The sequence below is a fragment of the Dendrobates tinctorius genome, unplaced genomic scaffold (assembly GCF_039654945.1).
Source record: "Dendrobates tinctorius isolate UK_male_01 unplaced genomic scaffold, ASM3965494v1 ptg000120l, whole genome shotgun sequence".
Taxonomy (NCBI): Eukaryota; Metazoa; Chordata; class Amphibia; order Anura; family Dendrobatidae; genus Dendrobates; species Dendrobates tinctorius.
Genome location: NW_027361788.1, coordinates 6,752,384 through 6,769,099, shown reverse-complemented (window position 1 = coordinate 6,769,099; position 16,716 = coordinate 6,752,384). Strand labels below are relative to the sequence as shown.

The window sequence follows — 16,716 nt, the reverse complement described above, 5'->3', positions numbered from 1 at the left end:
GGTTGTCAGTGTGTTCTTAGTGACACTCCTGTTTTCTCCACCTCTCCCCAGTCTCATGATATTCCTGGATATTTGGCTGATTTTTCTGATGTATTTAGTGATAGTAAGTCTGCGTCTTTGCCTCCTCATAGGAGTTATGACTGTGCAATTGAGTTGATGACCGGGTGTAAATTTCCCAAGGGTCGGCTTTTCAACTTATCGGTACCCGAACATGATGCTTTGCGATCTTATATCAAGGAGTCGTTGGAGAAGGGTCATATTAGACCATCCTTTTCACCCTTAGGTGCTGGGTTTTTTTTTGTGACCAAGAAAGATGGTTCATTAAGGCCTTGTATTGACTGTCGTTCCCTTAACAAAATCACGGTTAAATATCAGTACCTGTTACCCCTGATTTCTGATTTATTTTCCAGAGTTAAAAGTTCCTGCTGGTTTACCAAGCTTGACCTCAGGGGGACGTATAATCTTACTCGCATCAAGCACAGGGATGAGTGGATGACTGCGTTTAATACTCCGGAGGGACATTTTGAGTACCGGGTGATGCCTTTTGGGCTCACTAATGCCCCTTCTGTCTTCCAATCCTTTATGGATGATATTTTCTGGGACTTTGTGGATAAGTTTTTGATCATCTATCTGGATGATATTTTGATCTTTTCCAGTGATTGGGATTCTCATGTGGAACATGTCCGGACTGTGTTCCGGATTTTGAGGGAAAATTCCCTGTATGTTAAGGGATCGAAATGCCTCTTTGGTGTACAGAGGATTTCATTTTTGGGATTCATTTTGTCTCCGTCGGCTATTGAAATGGACCCGGCCAAGGTACAGGCCATTTATGATTGGGTTCAGCCCACTTCTTTGAAGGCTCTCCAGAAGTTTTTGGGTTTTGCTAATTTCTATCGCAAATTTATAGGTAATTTTTCTGGTATTGTCAAACCACTGACTAATCTGACCAAGAAGGGGCTGATGTGCTGAATTGGTCTCCAGAGGCTGTCTTGGCTTTTCTGGAGCTTAAGCGGAGATTCACTTCTGCTCCGGTTCTACGGCAACCTGATGTCTCACTTCCATTTCAGGTGGCGGTAGATGCTTCTGAGATTGGTGCAGGAGCTGTTTTGTCCCAAAAAGATCCGGTGACTTCTAAAATGAATCCCTGTGCCTTCTTTTCTCGAAAATTCTCCCCATCTGAACGTACCTATGAAGTGGGGAATCAGGAATTGTTGGCCATGAAATGGGCATTTGAAGAGCGGAGATATTGGTTGGATGGAGCTAGACATCAAGTTGTGGTCCTCACCGACCACAAGAATTTGATTTATCTTGAATCAGCCAAACGCTTGAATCCTAGACAGGCTAGGTGGGCCTTGTTTTTCACGCATTTTAATTTTGTGTTCTCTTTTCTTCCGGGCACTAAGAATGTTAAGGCAGACGCCCTTTCTAGTAGTTTCTTTGCGGATTCTCTTATTGTGACCGAGCCTACTGCCATCCTAGGTGAGGGGGTAGTTCTTTTCGCCATCTCGACCGATTTGAGACGTGCCCTGGAGGAATTTCAGGAATAACAAACCTGAGCATTGTCCTATGGGAAAATTGTATGTTCCTGACGAGTGGAGGAAGAGAGTGATATCTGAAATTCATTGCTCCGCATTGGCTGGTCATCCAGGTATTTTTGGTACAGAGAGTTGGTGAGTCGGTCTTTTTGGTGACCTGCCTTATCTCGTGATGTCAGGAATTTTGTGCAGTCCTGAGGGACGTGTTCTCGGTCTAAACCCTGTTCTCGTTATAGTGAGTTGTTGATGCCCCTGCCAGTGCCCAAGAGGCCATGGACCCATATCTCAATGGATTTTATTTCTGATCTTCCTGTCTCTCAGAGAATGACTGTTATCTGGGTGATTTATGATAGATTTTCTAAGATGGTCTATCTTGTACCACTCCCAAAGTTGCCATCTGCTTCAGAGTTGTGCCCTTGTTTTTACAACAGGTGGTTCGGTTGCATGGGATTCCTGAGAACATTGTGTCGGACAGAGGAGTCCAGTTTGTTTCCAGATTTTGGAAAGCTTTTTGTTCCAATCTGGGAATTCAGTTATCTTTCTCCTCTGCGTTTCATCCACAGACCAATGGGCAGACTGAGAGAACAAACCAAACTTTGGAGTCCTATTTGAGATATCTGCTGGTCAGGATGACTGGGTCTCATTTTTGCCCTTGGCCGAATTCGCGCTAAACAATAGAGCTAGTTCTGCCACTTTGATGTCGCCCTTTTTCTGTAACTTTGGGTTTCATCATCGATTTTCTTCAGGGCAGGTGGAATCTTCGACATGCCCAAGTGTGGACACTGTGGTAGCGAGAGTGCCACAGATTTGGGACCAAGTGGTGGATAAGTTGTCCCTCTCTCAGGAAAAAGCCCAGCGGTTTTCCAACCGGCATAGGACCATTGGTCCCCGGTTTAAAGTGAGTGATATGATTTGGTTGTCGTCAAATAATATTTCTATGAAGGTTGCATCTCCAAAGTTCAAGCCAAGATTCATTGGACCTTATAAGATTTTGGAGATTCTTAATCCTGTTTCTTTTTGACTGGCTCTTCCAGCTACGTTTAAGATCCATAACGTGTTTCATAAATCTCTGTTGAAGAGGTTTGTTGAGCCAGTAGTTCCTATAGCGTCACCTCTTGACCCTGTATTAGTTAAAGGCAATGTGGAATATGAGGTTGAGAAAATATTGGATTCTCGTTTGGCTAGACAGAGACTCCAGTACTTGGTCAAATGGAAGGGTTATGGCCAGGGGGATAATTCTTTGGTCTCTGCTTCTGACATTAATGCCGATAGATTGGTTTGTGTTTTTCACCGGGCCCATCCTGATCAGCCTGGTGGCGTGGATGAGGGTTCGGTAACCCCTCCTCAAGGGGGGTTCTGTTGTGAATTCACTTTCTGGCCTGCCTCTGGTTGCTAGTGAAGGTAGTGGAGCTGGTTGTATTGACAGAGGAGTCGCAAGTTCTCTTTCCGGGCTCCCTCTGGTGGTTACAGGAGGTAATGGAGCTGATCTAATTGACAGAGGCCTGCCACCTGAAAATGAGGACGACGATTGGACATCTGGAGTCTCTGACTGGATTTAAGATAGCCGACTCCCTCTTTTCCTTCTGGTGATTTTTCCTGCCTCGTGAGGTCTTACTTTCCAGTTCAGTCAGTCCCTTCATGCTCAAGCTAAGTGTTCTTTGCTATTGTTCACATTTGATTTGGTTTTGTCTATTCAGTTTTGTGTGGTCAGCCGGCCCCGGCTGGGGCTGTGCTGAATTACCATCCTTATGTTACTGTTTGTGTCATGTCAGATTTTTTTTGTCCCTTATTAGATTGGCCTCTTTTTGCTCTGCTTTCAGAATATGCTAGAGTGCTGATATAGTGGGAGAAGTCTAGTGACCAGAGTTTTTGCTATCAGAAGTGTTGGACATTTTTGCAGGGTTTTTTGCGTGATTGCAGACAGTGTCTTTCCTTTCCTGTCCTTTCTAGTTAGTGTGGGCCCCATCATTTGCTCAGCCTATTTTCCTACATGTGTTTGTGTTTTCATCTTGTCTCACCAACAATATATGTTTGGGGGCTGTCTATTCCTTTGGGGTCTGCTCTGGGGCAGTTTAGATTTCCCTTTTTCTTGCTTTAGGCTTATTTAGTTTTCCGGCTGTGTCGAGGCATCTAGAATCATCGTAGGCACGCTCCACGGCTACTGCTAGTTGTGTGGATAGGATCAGGGGTCTGCAATCCGCTTAGTTACCAACCTCTCTGGTTTTCTGTAGCTTAGCTTGGTCTTGTTTTCCTACTCGGTGACCCAATCATAACAGCTGGAGATGCTACAGGTCCTGAAGTAAGAAGAGGCTGCTCACACTGCTGTTCATTATATCTGTCTGATCTAATACTAGAGATACCAAAGGTGCTGAGATCAGAACAGGCTGCTCACACTGCAGTCCACCATGTCTATCTGAATGCTGAGAGGCCGATGTGAGCTAGAGTTTCCACATACTGTCAAGCTATCACCAGATCACAGCAGCAGAGCTTCTTATTGCAAATGTCCATTGCCACAAGACAGCAGCCAATTTAATGTCCTCGACAAAACATGTATTAAATTTATTTCTAATGACATTTCCTTAAAAATTATTTTATTCTATTCGCGGAGGATGAGTGGCAAGTGCAACTGGAGGAAAAAAAAAATTCACAGAGGATTTTGTTTGAATTAACATTTATATATAGGATTAGTAGAATCCCTTCTTTTTTTGTATTGCTCCCCTGGGACCTAAAGGACCATAGCTGTATATGTCTCTTGACAAGTTTAGTGTGTAGAAACTTGTTTTCCTTATACAGTGCCCTAATCTCAACACCATGACCAAATTTGAAATATATTGGAAATCATATTGTGGTCTATCCTAAGATCAACCATCAGTGCTTGACATCTAAAATGGTGTTTTAGTTGAATAGGCACAAATTCAAAATCAACCAAAATAGCAGAGAAATTTGAAGACACAAAACTGGACCCCAACTTTATCTTAATGTCTATGGGATGCCTTGTAATCTATATGTAAGAGGTTACAAGGACTATGCTATACCCCTAACACCTTATGTACCTATGTATTCAGCTGTGTATATATGTATGAGTATGTTATGTATCTTTCTGCTGCACATTGTATAATATAGTGTGACACATTTTTATGCAAATGCATAGTAAACTGGCGTAAATTGATTGATTGCTCGGCCTCGTAGTATATGTAATGCGCCATTTTATGCACCTTACCACAATTACAAATATCTGTATATAAAAAGGAACTTGATTTGTAATACTCACCGGTATCTCAGAGTGCCACAAATAATACTGCACGGATGTGCTTAACTCTCTCTCTCCGGCTAGTACAGTTGAAGATATAACTGAGGATCCAAGGTAAGTGCCCACATGCCTGAAGACAAAGCATAAATTGTAGGTACATTCAAAATACTACGTTCCATAACCCATTACTAAGGTTGTACCATACCTTTTTTGACACCAAAACCAACCATGGCTTTTTAATAAAAACAAAACAGAAAAAAAACCACATACTCATCTGCTTACCTTCCACCATACTTCTCCCTGGGCCTTCTCTTTGGCGACATCAGTCATGTGTCTGCTGCAGCCAATTAGTGTGCACCAGAATAGGATGGACAGATTTTTTTCTATGATTACTATTTGATTGCTTTTTATAATAAATGCCAGAAAATGGCCAAACATTTAACACTTTATTACCAGAGCATCATGAGGGTCTCTTATTTACTAGGAAGACTTAAAAGGGAGTCTGTCAATACTTTTTTCTTGTTTGATTTTGTTTTTTTTTTTATAAACAGAGGTAATACTAAGGCTTTACAATAGCTTGTTCTCCAATAAAAGCGACACTTTTATTTGTAGAGAATGGATGTGCTAGGCATGAGGAATCCTAACATAGAAGCCATATGCAAATCAGGCAAGAAGTGCACTAAAGGCACGTCAATGAACTTGGGCTTCTTTCATCCCAGGGGTGAATTATGAGGGCAATCTGGGCCACCACCCAAGGTCCAAGGCTTCGGAGAACCTATGGCCAGATTGCCCTTATTATATATTTTGCATCACCATCGGCAGTGGCGGCATTGTTCCTGTAGATGCGCTGCACTCCCGGCAGACTTGCAGAGTAGTTAAGAGTTTTCGTAGCTGTGGCGCTATCTCTGTGACTCAGCCGGCATGATGGCATCATCGTGCCAGCTGCATCTTTACCAGGAACCCGCCAAGCCGAAGAAGAAGGAAGCTGAGCCATGGGGGATCGTGTGGAAAAGTGAGTAGTTTTTATCTTTTTTGAGGAACGTGTCATTCATATAAAGGCTATACAGTGGGGAAAAAAGTATTTAGTTAGCCACTAATTGTGCAAGTTCTCTCACTTAAAAAGATGAGAGAGGCCTGTAATTTACATCATAGGTAGACCACGACTATGAGAGTGAACATGAGAAAACAAATCCAGAAAATCACCTTGTCTGATTTGGCAAGATTTATTTTGCAAATTATGGGGGAAAATAAGTATATGAAGGTCCTGGAGTGGCCTAGCTAGGTTCCAGATCTCAACCCTATAGAAAACCTTTGGAGGGATTTAAAAATCTGTGTTGCCCAGTGAAAGATCCAAAACATCACTGTTCTAGAGGAGATCTGCATGGAGGAATGTGCCAACATACCACCAACAGTGTGTGCCAACTTTGTGAAGACTTACAGAAAACGTTTGACCTCTGTCATTGCCAACAAAGGATATATAACAAAATATTGACATGAACTTTTGTTAATGACCAAATGTTTATTTTCTACCATAATTTGAAAAATAAATCTTGCCAGATCAGACAAGGTGATTTTCTGGATTTGTTTTCTCATTTTGACTCTCATAGTTGTGGTCTACCTATGATGTCAATTAAAGGCCTCTCTCATCTTTTCAAGTGGGAGAATTTGCACAATTGGTGGCTGCCTAAATACTTTTTTCTGCTCTGTATTTGGTGTCTGAGGAGTGATGTTCTACATATAGAGGTTGTAAATACTGTGGCAGATGATCATGTGCTGCATATAGAGGCTATATACAGAGAATGAAAAGAACTATACTGCATATGGAGGTTGTATATACAAAGTCTGATGAGCCTATACTGTATATAGCGGTAGTATACAGAGAATGAGGAGAACTGTACTGCATATGGAGAGTATATACAGGGACTGAGGAGATATGTACTGCATATGCATACTGCGATATTTCTGTTGAAGAATTTGCCTCCTTCTTTAAGCAGAAGATTGACACGATCAGACAAAACTTTGGCCCGCAGCCCCCAATGCCCCTCTTAGCCGCTCAGCCCTGTTCTGCAAAAGCCAGCTTCTCCACCATGACAGAAGATCAGCTCTCCACCCTTCTGTCAAGATCACACCTCACCACTTGTGCCCTCGACCCACTCCCGTCTCACCTCATCCCTAACTTGGCCACAGTCCTCATCCCATCTCTAACACACCTTTTTAACCTTTCACTTACAGATGGTGTCTTTCCCTCATCCTTCAAACATGCCTAAATCACACCCATCCTCAAAAAGCCCTCCCTTGACCAATCCTCTGTGTCTAACTATCGTCCAATATCTCTTCTCCCTTACGCCGCAAAACTACTGGAACAGCATGTATATCCTGAACTGTCCTCCCACCTCTCCTCCTGTTCCCATTTTGACCAGTTACAATCTGGCTTCCGACCGCATCACTCAACTGAAACTGCCCTAACTAAAGTCACTAACAACTTAATAACTGCCAAGAGCAAGCGACACTACTCTGTCCTCCTTCTCCTGGACCTGTCCTCTGCCTTCGACACCGTAGACCATTCCCTCCTGCTACAGACTCTCTCATGTCTTGGCATCACAGACCTGGCCCTATTCTGGATCTCATCATACCTAACAGACTGAACATTTAGTGTCTCCCTCTCACGCACCACCTCCTCACCTCGCCCCCTGTCTGTCGGTGTTCCCCAAGGCTCTGTCCTAGGACCCCTACTATTCTCCATCTATATTTTTGGCTTGGGACAGCTCACAGAATCCCACGGTTTGCAGTATCACCTTTATGTCGATGACACGCAGATCTACCTATCTGGACCCGACCTCGCCTCCTTACTGACTGAAATCCCACAATGTCTGTCTGCTGCCTTCTTCTCTGCTCGCTTTCTCAAACATGGACAAAACAGAATCATCATCTTTCCCCCATCTCACTCTACCCCTCCACCAGACCTATCCAGCAATGTCAACGACTGCTCTCTTTCCCCAGTCCCGCACACTCGGTGCCTTGGGGTGATCCTCGACTTTGCGCTCTCTTTCAAACCACATATCCACATCCTTGTCTCATCCTGCCGCCTCAAACTCAAAAATATTTCCCAGATCCGCTTATTCCTCAACCACGAAACCACAAAAACACTAGTGCATGCTCTTATCATCTCCCGCCTCGACTACTGCAATCTCCTACTCTCTGGCCTCCCCTCTATCACTCTGACTCCACTCCAGTCCATCCTACACTCTGCTGCCTGACTAATCCACCTGTCTCCCCACTATTCCCCAGCCTCCCCCCTATGCCAGGCCCTTCACTTGCTTCCTATTGCCCAGAGGCTACAATTCAAAACCCTAACCATGACATACAAAGCCATCCACAACCTGTCTCCTCCATACATCTGTGACATGGTCTCTAATTTTGTTATTTACAGTGCTCTTTTATTACATAGTCCCCTCTCTTTTTAGATATAAAATGACTGCTGATCGAGGAGCCAGTGACCAAACTACCAGTCCATTCTTCCTCCATTAGAAAGGAAGCTTTCCCAGGCTCCATCAGCCATCATTGCATTATACAGCCAACAAGACAGGACAGTATGTAATAAAAAACAGAGCTCTATATAATCCAATATGTAAGGGATGGTACTGTACATAACAAGAGAGGGCACTGTGTAAGGGACAGCAATATACATAATAAAGGAGACTATGTAATATATATACCTGTATGTGTGTGTGTGTGGCTATATAATATCAATATCTATCTATCCATCTATCTATATATATATGTATATATACATACACACACACGTAGCTTTGACGCCAAAAAAGGAGGGGGGCCCGGACACATTTCTTGCACAGGGGCCACACGCTGTCAGTGTCCGCCCCTTTTCCGCCAAAATAATTTGTACTTTCTGGGTTTTTTTCTGTCACATTATTAAAAATTATTATTAAAAAAGCCATTAGGTCTTCATCCAGTATCATCAAGCTAATACATCCATATACTTAGAGAACTGCAAGAAGATGAAAGTCTAGAAATTTAGAAATAATAACAGCAGAGTGAGTAGCAGACTAAAAATTAGATCTTTGAGTGTAGTGTGGGCTCTTTGGATGCTTCCGAATTATCAACGACCAAAGGGGCGGCAAATTTTTCGACAGCCCCGGGTGCCACAAACAGTTGCCACACCACTGATAATAATAATAATAATAATAATATGGAGGTTGTATATAAAGTAACTGAGGACCGATCTTCTACATGTAGACGCTGTATAAAGGAGCAGTGTACTGCCTAAGGATTCTATATATACAAGAACTGAACACATATGTTATGCCTATGGAGGCTGTATATACAGGGGTTGAAGTGTGTTTTACTGTATATGGAGGCTGTATACAGGTGCTGAAGTGCGCTGTGCTGCACAAGGAGGCTAGGACTGACAACAGATGTTCTGCATATGGGGGCTATATATACAGAGAATGAGGGCCAATGTTCTGCATATGGACGCTGTGTATACAGGGACTGCGATGTGTTGTACTGCATATGGAGGCTGTATACAGGGACGTAAGTATGATGTATTGCACATAAAGGCTGTATACAGGGGTGAGGTGCTGTCACGATTCTTGTTGGGTGTCACCAGGACCAGGGGCTCCTTCCCTGTCCATGTTCCTCAAATTAATTCTGATGGTGAAGATGTCAGGGCCACGTACCTTGCCTTAGCTCCTGAATTCGCCCTCAGTCTGTACCCTTCCCCTACCCAGGGAAGAGGGGAGTAATAGTGTACTGTAATACACCAACCATACTAACAAGGTAAAATGAACAGAAGTAATGGAAAATACCAAACATACAAATATACTGACATAAAACAGAGGAATGCATCGGGGAGTGGAGGATAGGGTTAAACCAAAGTAAGAGAAGAAAGGGAATTATCACACATGCAAAACCTAGCAACGGTCACAGATAAATCTACCAAATGCCTTCTCCAATAATAACCAACAACAACCTCCAACCATGTAGCATAAGCTACTCTGACAATGAGTGCTAGCCAGGGCCCAGATTATATAGGAGATGGGAGTGGATACCAGTGCCTAAGCTCCAAGCGCTCTCAACTGAGCAGATTAACCCCTGCACTGCCAAAAGAAATTTACACCATTTAATAAGAAGGTCAAGTGCTTCTAATAAGTGCAGGAGTAGTTGAAATCAGATGCTGCGGTCTTCTGGCTCCTCTCTGTAGTGGTAAACCCGTGACAGGAGCTCTGTACTGCATATGATGCTATATATACAGGGTCTGAGGAACAATGCACTGCAGATACTGTGTAAAGAGGGGTTGAGGAATGTGTTCTGAATATGGAGGCTGTATTTGGGGGCTCAGGATCAATGTAGTGCATATAGAGGCTGTATGCAGAGGCTGAGGAACATGCATTGCATATGGAGGCTGAATACAGAGGCTGAGGAGCAATATACTGCTTATGGAGGCTGTATATTCAGGAAACAGTACGCAATGTTATGCAGAGTGGGACTACAGCTCTGGCAAAAATTAAGAGACCACTTCCAAATGTTCAGTTTGACAGATTTTTCTCTTTATAGCTATATTTTTGAGTAAAATGTAAATTGTTCTTTTAGTCAACAAACTTGTGACAACATGTCTCCGAATTTCCAAGCATTAATTTTGTTCTTTTTTTTTACTGAAAATGAGAATTGTCAAAATAAAAAGCCCAGTGCTTTCAGACGTCAAATAATGCAAAGAAAGCAAGTTCATAATCATTTAGAAACAACAAACTAATGTTTTAACTCAGGAAGAGTTCTGAAATCAATATTTTGTGGAATAATGATTTTAATCACAGCTTTCATGTGTCTTGGCATGCTTTCCACCAGTCTTTCACACTGCTTCTGGTGCAAAAATGTAAGCAGTTCTTCTTTGATGGCTTATGACTATCCATCATCCTCTTGATTACATTCCAGAGGTTTTCAATGGGGTTCAGGTCTGGAGAATGGGCTGCCCATGACAGGGTTTTGATGTGGTGGTCTCTTAATTTTTGCCAGAGCTGTATATAGAGGGGATTGAGAGGAGTAAATCTGCAGCCACATCACAAAACTTTCAAGCGCCACTTTAGCTGGGTTTTCATTTTTTTTAATCAGCACTGGAATGGAATGGGTGCCGTGATCAAGTTCGGCAAACTCTGCAGTGACTGAATCACAGCATTAGAACATAGATATGAAGGTAACAAGTCTGTTTCTACACTTTTAGGGGTTCCTAAACACTGGCAGTTTAAAGTCGCCGATTGTCAATCAATAAACTTGTAACCATCAGCATGTTTAATAAAAGTTTACACATACAGACCACAGTAAACAATGTGCACACTGCAATCTACATTGCTCACTGCGCATAGGCTGGCATTGTTCTTGGCAGTGAGAGCCTTGTTTACACAGGACAATGCACAGCCAAGAACGATGTACTTTTGCGCTGAACAAAAGATTGTTTCAGCCTGTTCCTATTGAAAGATTATATCTCTAGAACGCTCTCTCACGATGGTCTTTCAGTGTAAATGCAGCTGTAATTGCTGAGAAATGGCTGTAATACTCTTGATTGCAAAATAAACTTCCTTTTGTATAATGCTGTTCCTTCATATATAGGGTACTTTATTGCTATATATAGTGACGTCCCTTATTATACAACATTCTTTGTATGTATAGTGCTGTCCCTTATTATGTAACACTCTCTTGTTATGTATAGTGCCATCCCTTATTATACAACATCCTGTCTTACTATGTATAATGAAGTCCCTTATTATATAAAATTCTCTCTTGCTATGAGTAGCGCCCTTCTCTTATTATATAATGTCCTGCCTTGCCATGTATAGCATTGTCCCTTGTTATATAATGTCCTGCCTTGCTATGTGTAGTGCCATCACTTATTATATAATGTCCTCTCTTGTTATGTATATAGCACCGCCTCTTATTATATAGTGCTCTCTCTTGTTCTGTATAGCACAGTCCCGTATTATACAACGCCCTCTTGTTATGTATAGCACTGTCCCTTTATTATATAATGTCCTATCTTGCTATTTATAGCACTGTCCCTTATTATACAACATCCTCTCTTGTTATATATAACATTGTACATAAAGGAAAGCATATCTCCCTCTGTCTCCAAACATCTGTAGATGGGGAGTGTCTGCATGTTCATTATGTGACCCATTGCATGATATCCCACCTTTTTTAAAACACCTGGGGCTCTGGCTACCCTTAACCAGTCCTTGTTCCAGCCTTTGCGTTTTAATTCATACATGGTGTGGATTTTCCATCCAGATTTACAGGCAGAAAATCTGCAGCATATCCAAAAGAAGCAGTGGCTTTTACATGATTTTTGCATAGTGGATTTAATGTCATCCATCAGTTACAAGACAAACAATCAGTGGAATTTGATCTGGGGAGAGTCTTTTAAATCTGCAGCATGTCAATTTAACCCTGCTGTTATGTTCGGTCAAAAATGACCGGCTTTGAACTTTGATATTTTTTAAAAAATTTATTATGCGGTTCTTAAACTTGTGGTTACTTCTGTTTTCCTAATTTGAGGGTTTTTTTTTTTGGTTTAGTTTTTGCGCCACGTTTTTTTTACACTTGTACTGTTTCGGTCAAAAATGACCGAATAGCATTTTATGCTAATTTCAGCCATTTTTTGAGTAAAACAAATGAGTTATAATTTCTTTTGAGACTACTTATTGCATCTACTATTGTTTATGGAGTAAACAGTTGCTTTAGGTGCAGATTTACACATGCTTTCAGTACATACCATACGCATTGGCTTTCAGTACAGTTCTGTGCAATTTTTTTTCTCTGTATGTTATTTACCCTGCTTTTCCTCTAAAAATAAATAAATTCAGTTTTCACCATTGCATATTGTAAAAGAAAAGAGTTTGTTTGTTTGTTTTTTTCCTTGTGTTGGTTCTCTGTGCAAAGCAGACCTGAAAAGCTAATGAGTCATGTCTGCCAAATGTTTGTTTTCTTCTCTGCTATCTCAGCATTCCAGGGGGTGGTGTCTGGTATCTTTTTTCTTATCTTATCAGTAAGTAAGCAGTTCAGCCAGCCATTTCAGTCTCAGTTTTGTTGGAGAGAAGATCTGGAGAGATCTGAGCCTTGGGTTTAGAAAACTTTTGCCTGCAGGCTCATTTCATTGTTAAAAAAAAAAACAAAAACACTCCTTACTTAACTTTACCGGCATATCATAGAGAGGAAGCCCACTCTGTTTGTGGTGGTCCCAGGTATGGGATTTTAAGAGGTTTCCTCAAATTTGAAAGTTAGCCCATCTCTATGGCACATGGGCTAATTTTTTGATCATTGGGGAATCAACGGCTAAGACACTCACAGATCCTGAGAACTCCTAAGAGCCTCATGTAAATGTTGCCGAGATTAATCATGTGAACTGCCTCACCAATCATTCCTATGGGAGTAGTGATGAACAGCTGACTGCAACACTCCATTATGAATCAATGGAGTGGCAGTGAAATGATCAACCTCTGTTCCGTTAACACAGCGTTCTCAGTATCTGTGGAGATCCCAGCAGTTGGACCCTCAATAAATGTAAAGAAACTTTCTAACTTAAGTATACCCCTTTAAGCACCCCTATTTAACTTAAAAGGAATCTGTTGCCAGGTTTTTGTTATGGAATCTGAGAGCAGCAAGGTGTAGGGGCAGAGACCCTGATTCCAGCAATGTATCACTGTATTGGGTTGCTTGCTGCAGTTTTAATAGAATCCCTTTCTCCTCTGCTGTAAATGTAGCAGTGGTCAGAAGGCTGAGCTCTGTATAACCCCACCCACTCACTTGATTGGCAGCTTCCTGTGTACACTGTACGCAAGCTGCCAATCAGTGGTGGGGGCGTGGTTACACAGATTAGCTGGACTGTCGGGCCTGTGACTTCTAGTTCTCTAGTGATAATCTCCTGCTGACAAACACTAATTGTATAGATACTAGAGCACACAGAACACAGTTTAATTAGTGACAAATTGCTAATGTGCTTACATCATGCTGCTCTCGGATTACATAGCAAAAAACATGCTGAAAGATTTCCTTTAATGAAATGCTGATAATGCGAAGATAACTATAATAGGAATGCTAAAGCAGGACAACAATAGAAAAAAACAGTTGAAGTTAGTCACCAGGCCATAAAAGAGCAGAGAAGGTGAGAGATAAGATCGATATTGCAGCTAATGTCAAAAGCTGAAGATGTGACAATGTGTGGTTATGGCCCTTCTGAATGTAGTGTCCTTATTGTTAGATGGCAGTGAAAGCTACAAAGTATATGACATACACATCAACAATGCTACAGCAGCACTAAGGCACCTCAAGTGCTATATTGATCAACCGATCCATACAACACTTACTATTTGCAGCACAGTAACATAAAAAATAACTTCATTTGTTGTCCTTGCATTGCCAGCAAAAGCCAATAATCACCATATTAATGTGTGACTGCATAATGCCCCCTAGTGGTTAAAGTATATATTACAGCCAAACATTTTTTCCTAAAACCTGACTTGTTCAGAGCATGGCATCATACTTTAGGAGGGCCATGAGAAGGGTTAATATGGTGTGCGGACACTAAGGGGCGTCAATAGAGGCAATATTACATAGTAAAGGGCTGCAAAGTTGTGAGATATGTTCTTCCCTGATCCCGTTGATTTTTTTTTGGGGGGGAGGGGAGGCAGCCTCAATTAGGAATTCTACAATAGGACCCCATGATTTCTATGTACATCCCTGAGTGGTACTGTCAGTCTCTGTAGCATAGGAGCACCTTAGTCCTTTGATTCTTCTTATTGGTGGGGATCCCAAGCATTAGACCTCCACAAATTACACATACATGGACAGAACAGTAAATTAAAGGGTTATACTAGTAAGAAAAAATTACTGGGGATCTGACCGCTGAGATCCTACCCTTGCAAAGTTTTACCCCTCTATATTGCCTTGAGGAGGGGATTACTTACTCTTCTTAAGAAGTCCAGTTGTAGGCAATTCTTCATGGAAAGAAAGCAGGCAAATTAGCACTCTAGCTTTAGGGGTAAATTAACATTTTGACTGTCATGAATTAGAGGTAGCTTTGTGATTTTGGAAAACCCCTGGGTCCCTTCCTGGTGTACACCATATGTCCCCCCCATGCTAGTATACATGTCCCCTATCCTGTGCCCATCTTGGGTATATTCGTCCCCCATCCTGGAATATATGTCCCTTATCCAGGGTCCCATCCTGGTATCTACAGGTGCATCTCACAAAATTAGAATATCATCAAAAACTTAATTTATTTCAGTTCTTCATTACAACAAATGAAACTCATATATTATATAAAGCTCAATGTGGGTGTGTATGTACTGTATGTATGTCCGGGATTGGCATCCGCATAGTCGCAGCTACAGCCACAAAATTTTGCACAGTCACACGTCTGGACCCCGAGAGCGTCATAGGCTATGTTCTGAGGCGAAATTTTAACCCCGGGCGTTCCAATTCACCAAACAATTTTGCCCCTAGGTACATAATGGGGAAAAAGTGTATGTATGAATTGGCATCTGCACCGTCGTAGTTACAGCCACAAAATTTTGCAAAGTCACACGTCTGGACCCCGAGAGCATCATAGGCTATGTAGTGAGGCAAAATTTTAACCCCGCGCGTTCCAATTCACCAAACAATTTTGCCCCAGGATAGGATTAGATACGCAACTCAGCAGACAGTATCACACAGAATAGGATTAGATACACGGCTCAGCAGTCAGTATCACACAGGATAGGGTTAGATACACGGCTGAGCAGTCAGTATCACACAGGATATGAATAGATACACGGCTCAGCAGACAGTATCACACAGGAGAGGATTAGATACATGGCTCAGCAGACAGTATCACACAGAATAGGATTAGATACACAGCTCAGCAGTCAGTATCACACAGGATATGAATAGATACACGGCTCAGCAGACAGTATCACACAGGATAGGATTAGATACGCAGCTCAGCACACAGTAGCACACAGAATAGGATTAGATACACGGTTCAGCAGTCAGTATCACACAGGATAGGATTAGATACACGGCTCAGCAGACAGTATCTAACAGGATAGGATTAGATACACGGCTCAGCAGTCATCATCACACAGGATAGGATTAGATGCACAGTTTTTATGTGCAATATAATCATTATAATTTGTTATAACTAACCACAGTTGGTTACTTTGCCCAGGCAACACCGGGCTCTTCAGCTAATATATATATATATTTATAATATATATTTTATAGGTATAGGTTATGTGTATATATATATTATATATCTTATATATATGATATATATTATTATTATTATTATTATTATCATACATTTATATAGCGCCATTTATTCCTTGGCGCTTTACATGTGAAAAGGGGAAATATAGACAAGTGTAATAAACATGTGTAAGACAAGGGACACACAAGTACATAAGGAGAGGGGACCCTGCCCGCGAGGGCTCACAGTCTACAGGGATGGGTGAGGATACACTAGGAGAGGGTAGAGCTAGTATATTTGTGAGAATCATGTGGGAATAGTGGATGAGGGCAGGTATATCTCGCCCAGATTCCTTTCCTATGTGGCCTAGTCTGGTCAGTATCGCACCTGCTTGCTAATGAATAATGGGAGGTGGATATAAAAGGATGCCAGGTGGTTGTGTGAGTGTCTCAGCCTGGGAACACAGAGAGAGCCTGTCTGTGTGAGAGACACACGTGAGTGGAAGCAGTGCCCACTGCAACTGTGGTTTGGCTGGACGGGAGAAGTTGGTAGTTAGGTTGTCCATTGTTTAGTTAGTGCCGGACAGGCAAGGATTTGTTTTATGTTTTATTTCCTTTTGCATTGCTTTCACCGTTAATAAACCTGACCCAGGGTCAGTTACACCCGAATCCCAGCTCTGCGCCTGAGTTTCATGCTGA

At 42.0% G+C, this 16,716-nt stretch overlaps 1 protein-coding gene across 1 annotated transcript in view; it reads right to left on the bottom strand.

Annotated features, from left to right (window-relative positions):
* The window catches only part of ADGRD2 (adhesion G protein-coupled receptor D2), a 739,028-nt gene that overhangs the window by 603,934 nt on the left and 118,378 nt on the right, over nt 1-16,716 (bottom strand). The window contains exon 16 of the mRNA XM_073541421.1: nt 4,807-4,915. Within this exon, the coding sequence (XP_073397522.1) occupies nt 4,807-4,915 (109 nt within the window). The remainder of the gene's footprint in view (nt 1-4,806; nt 4,916-16,716) is intronic.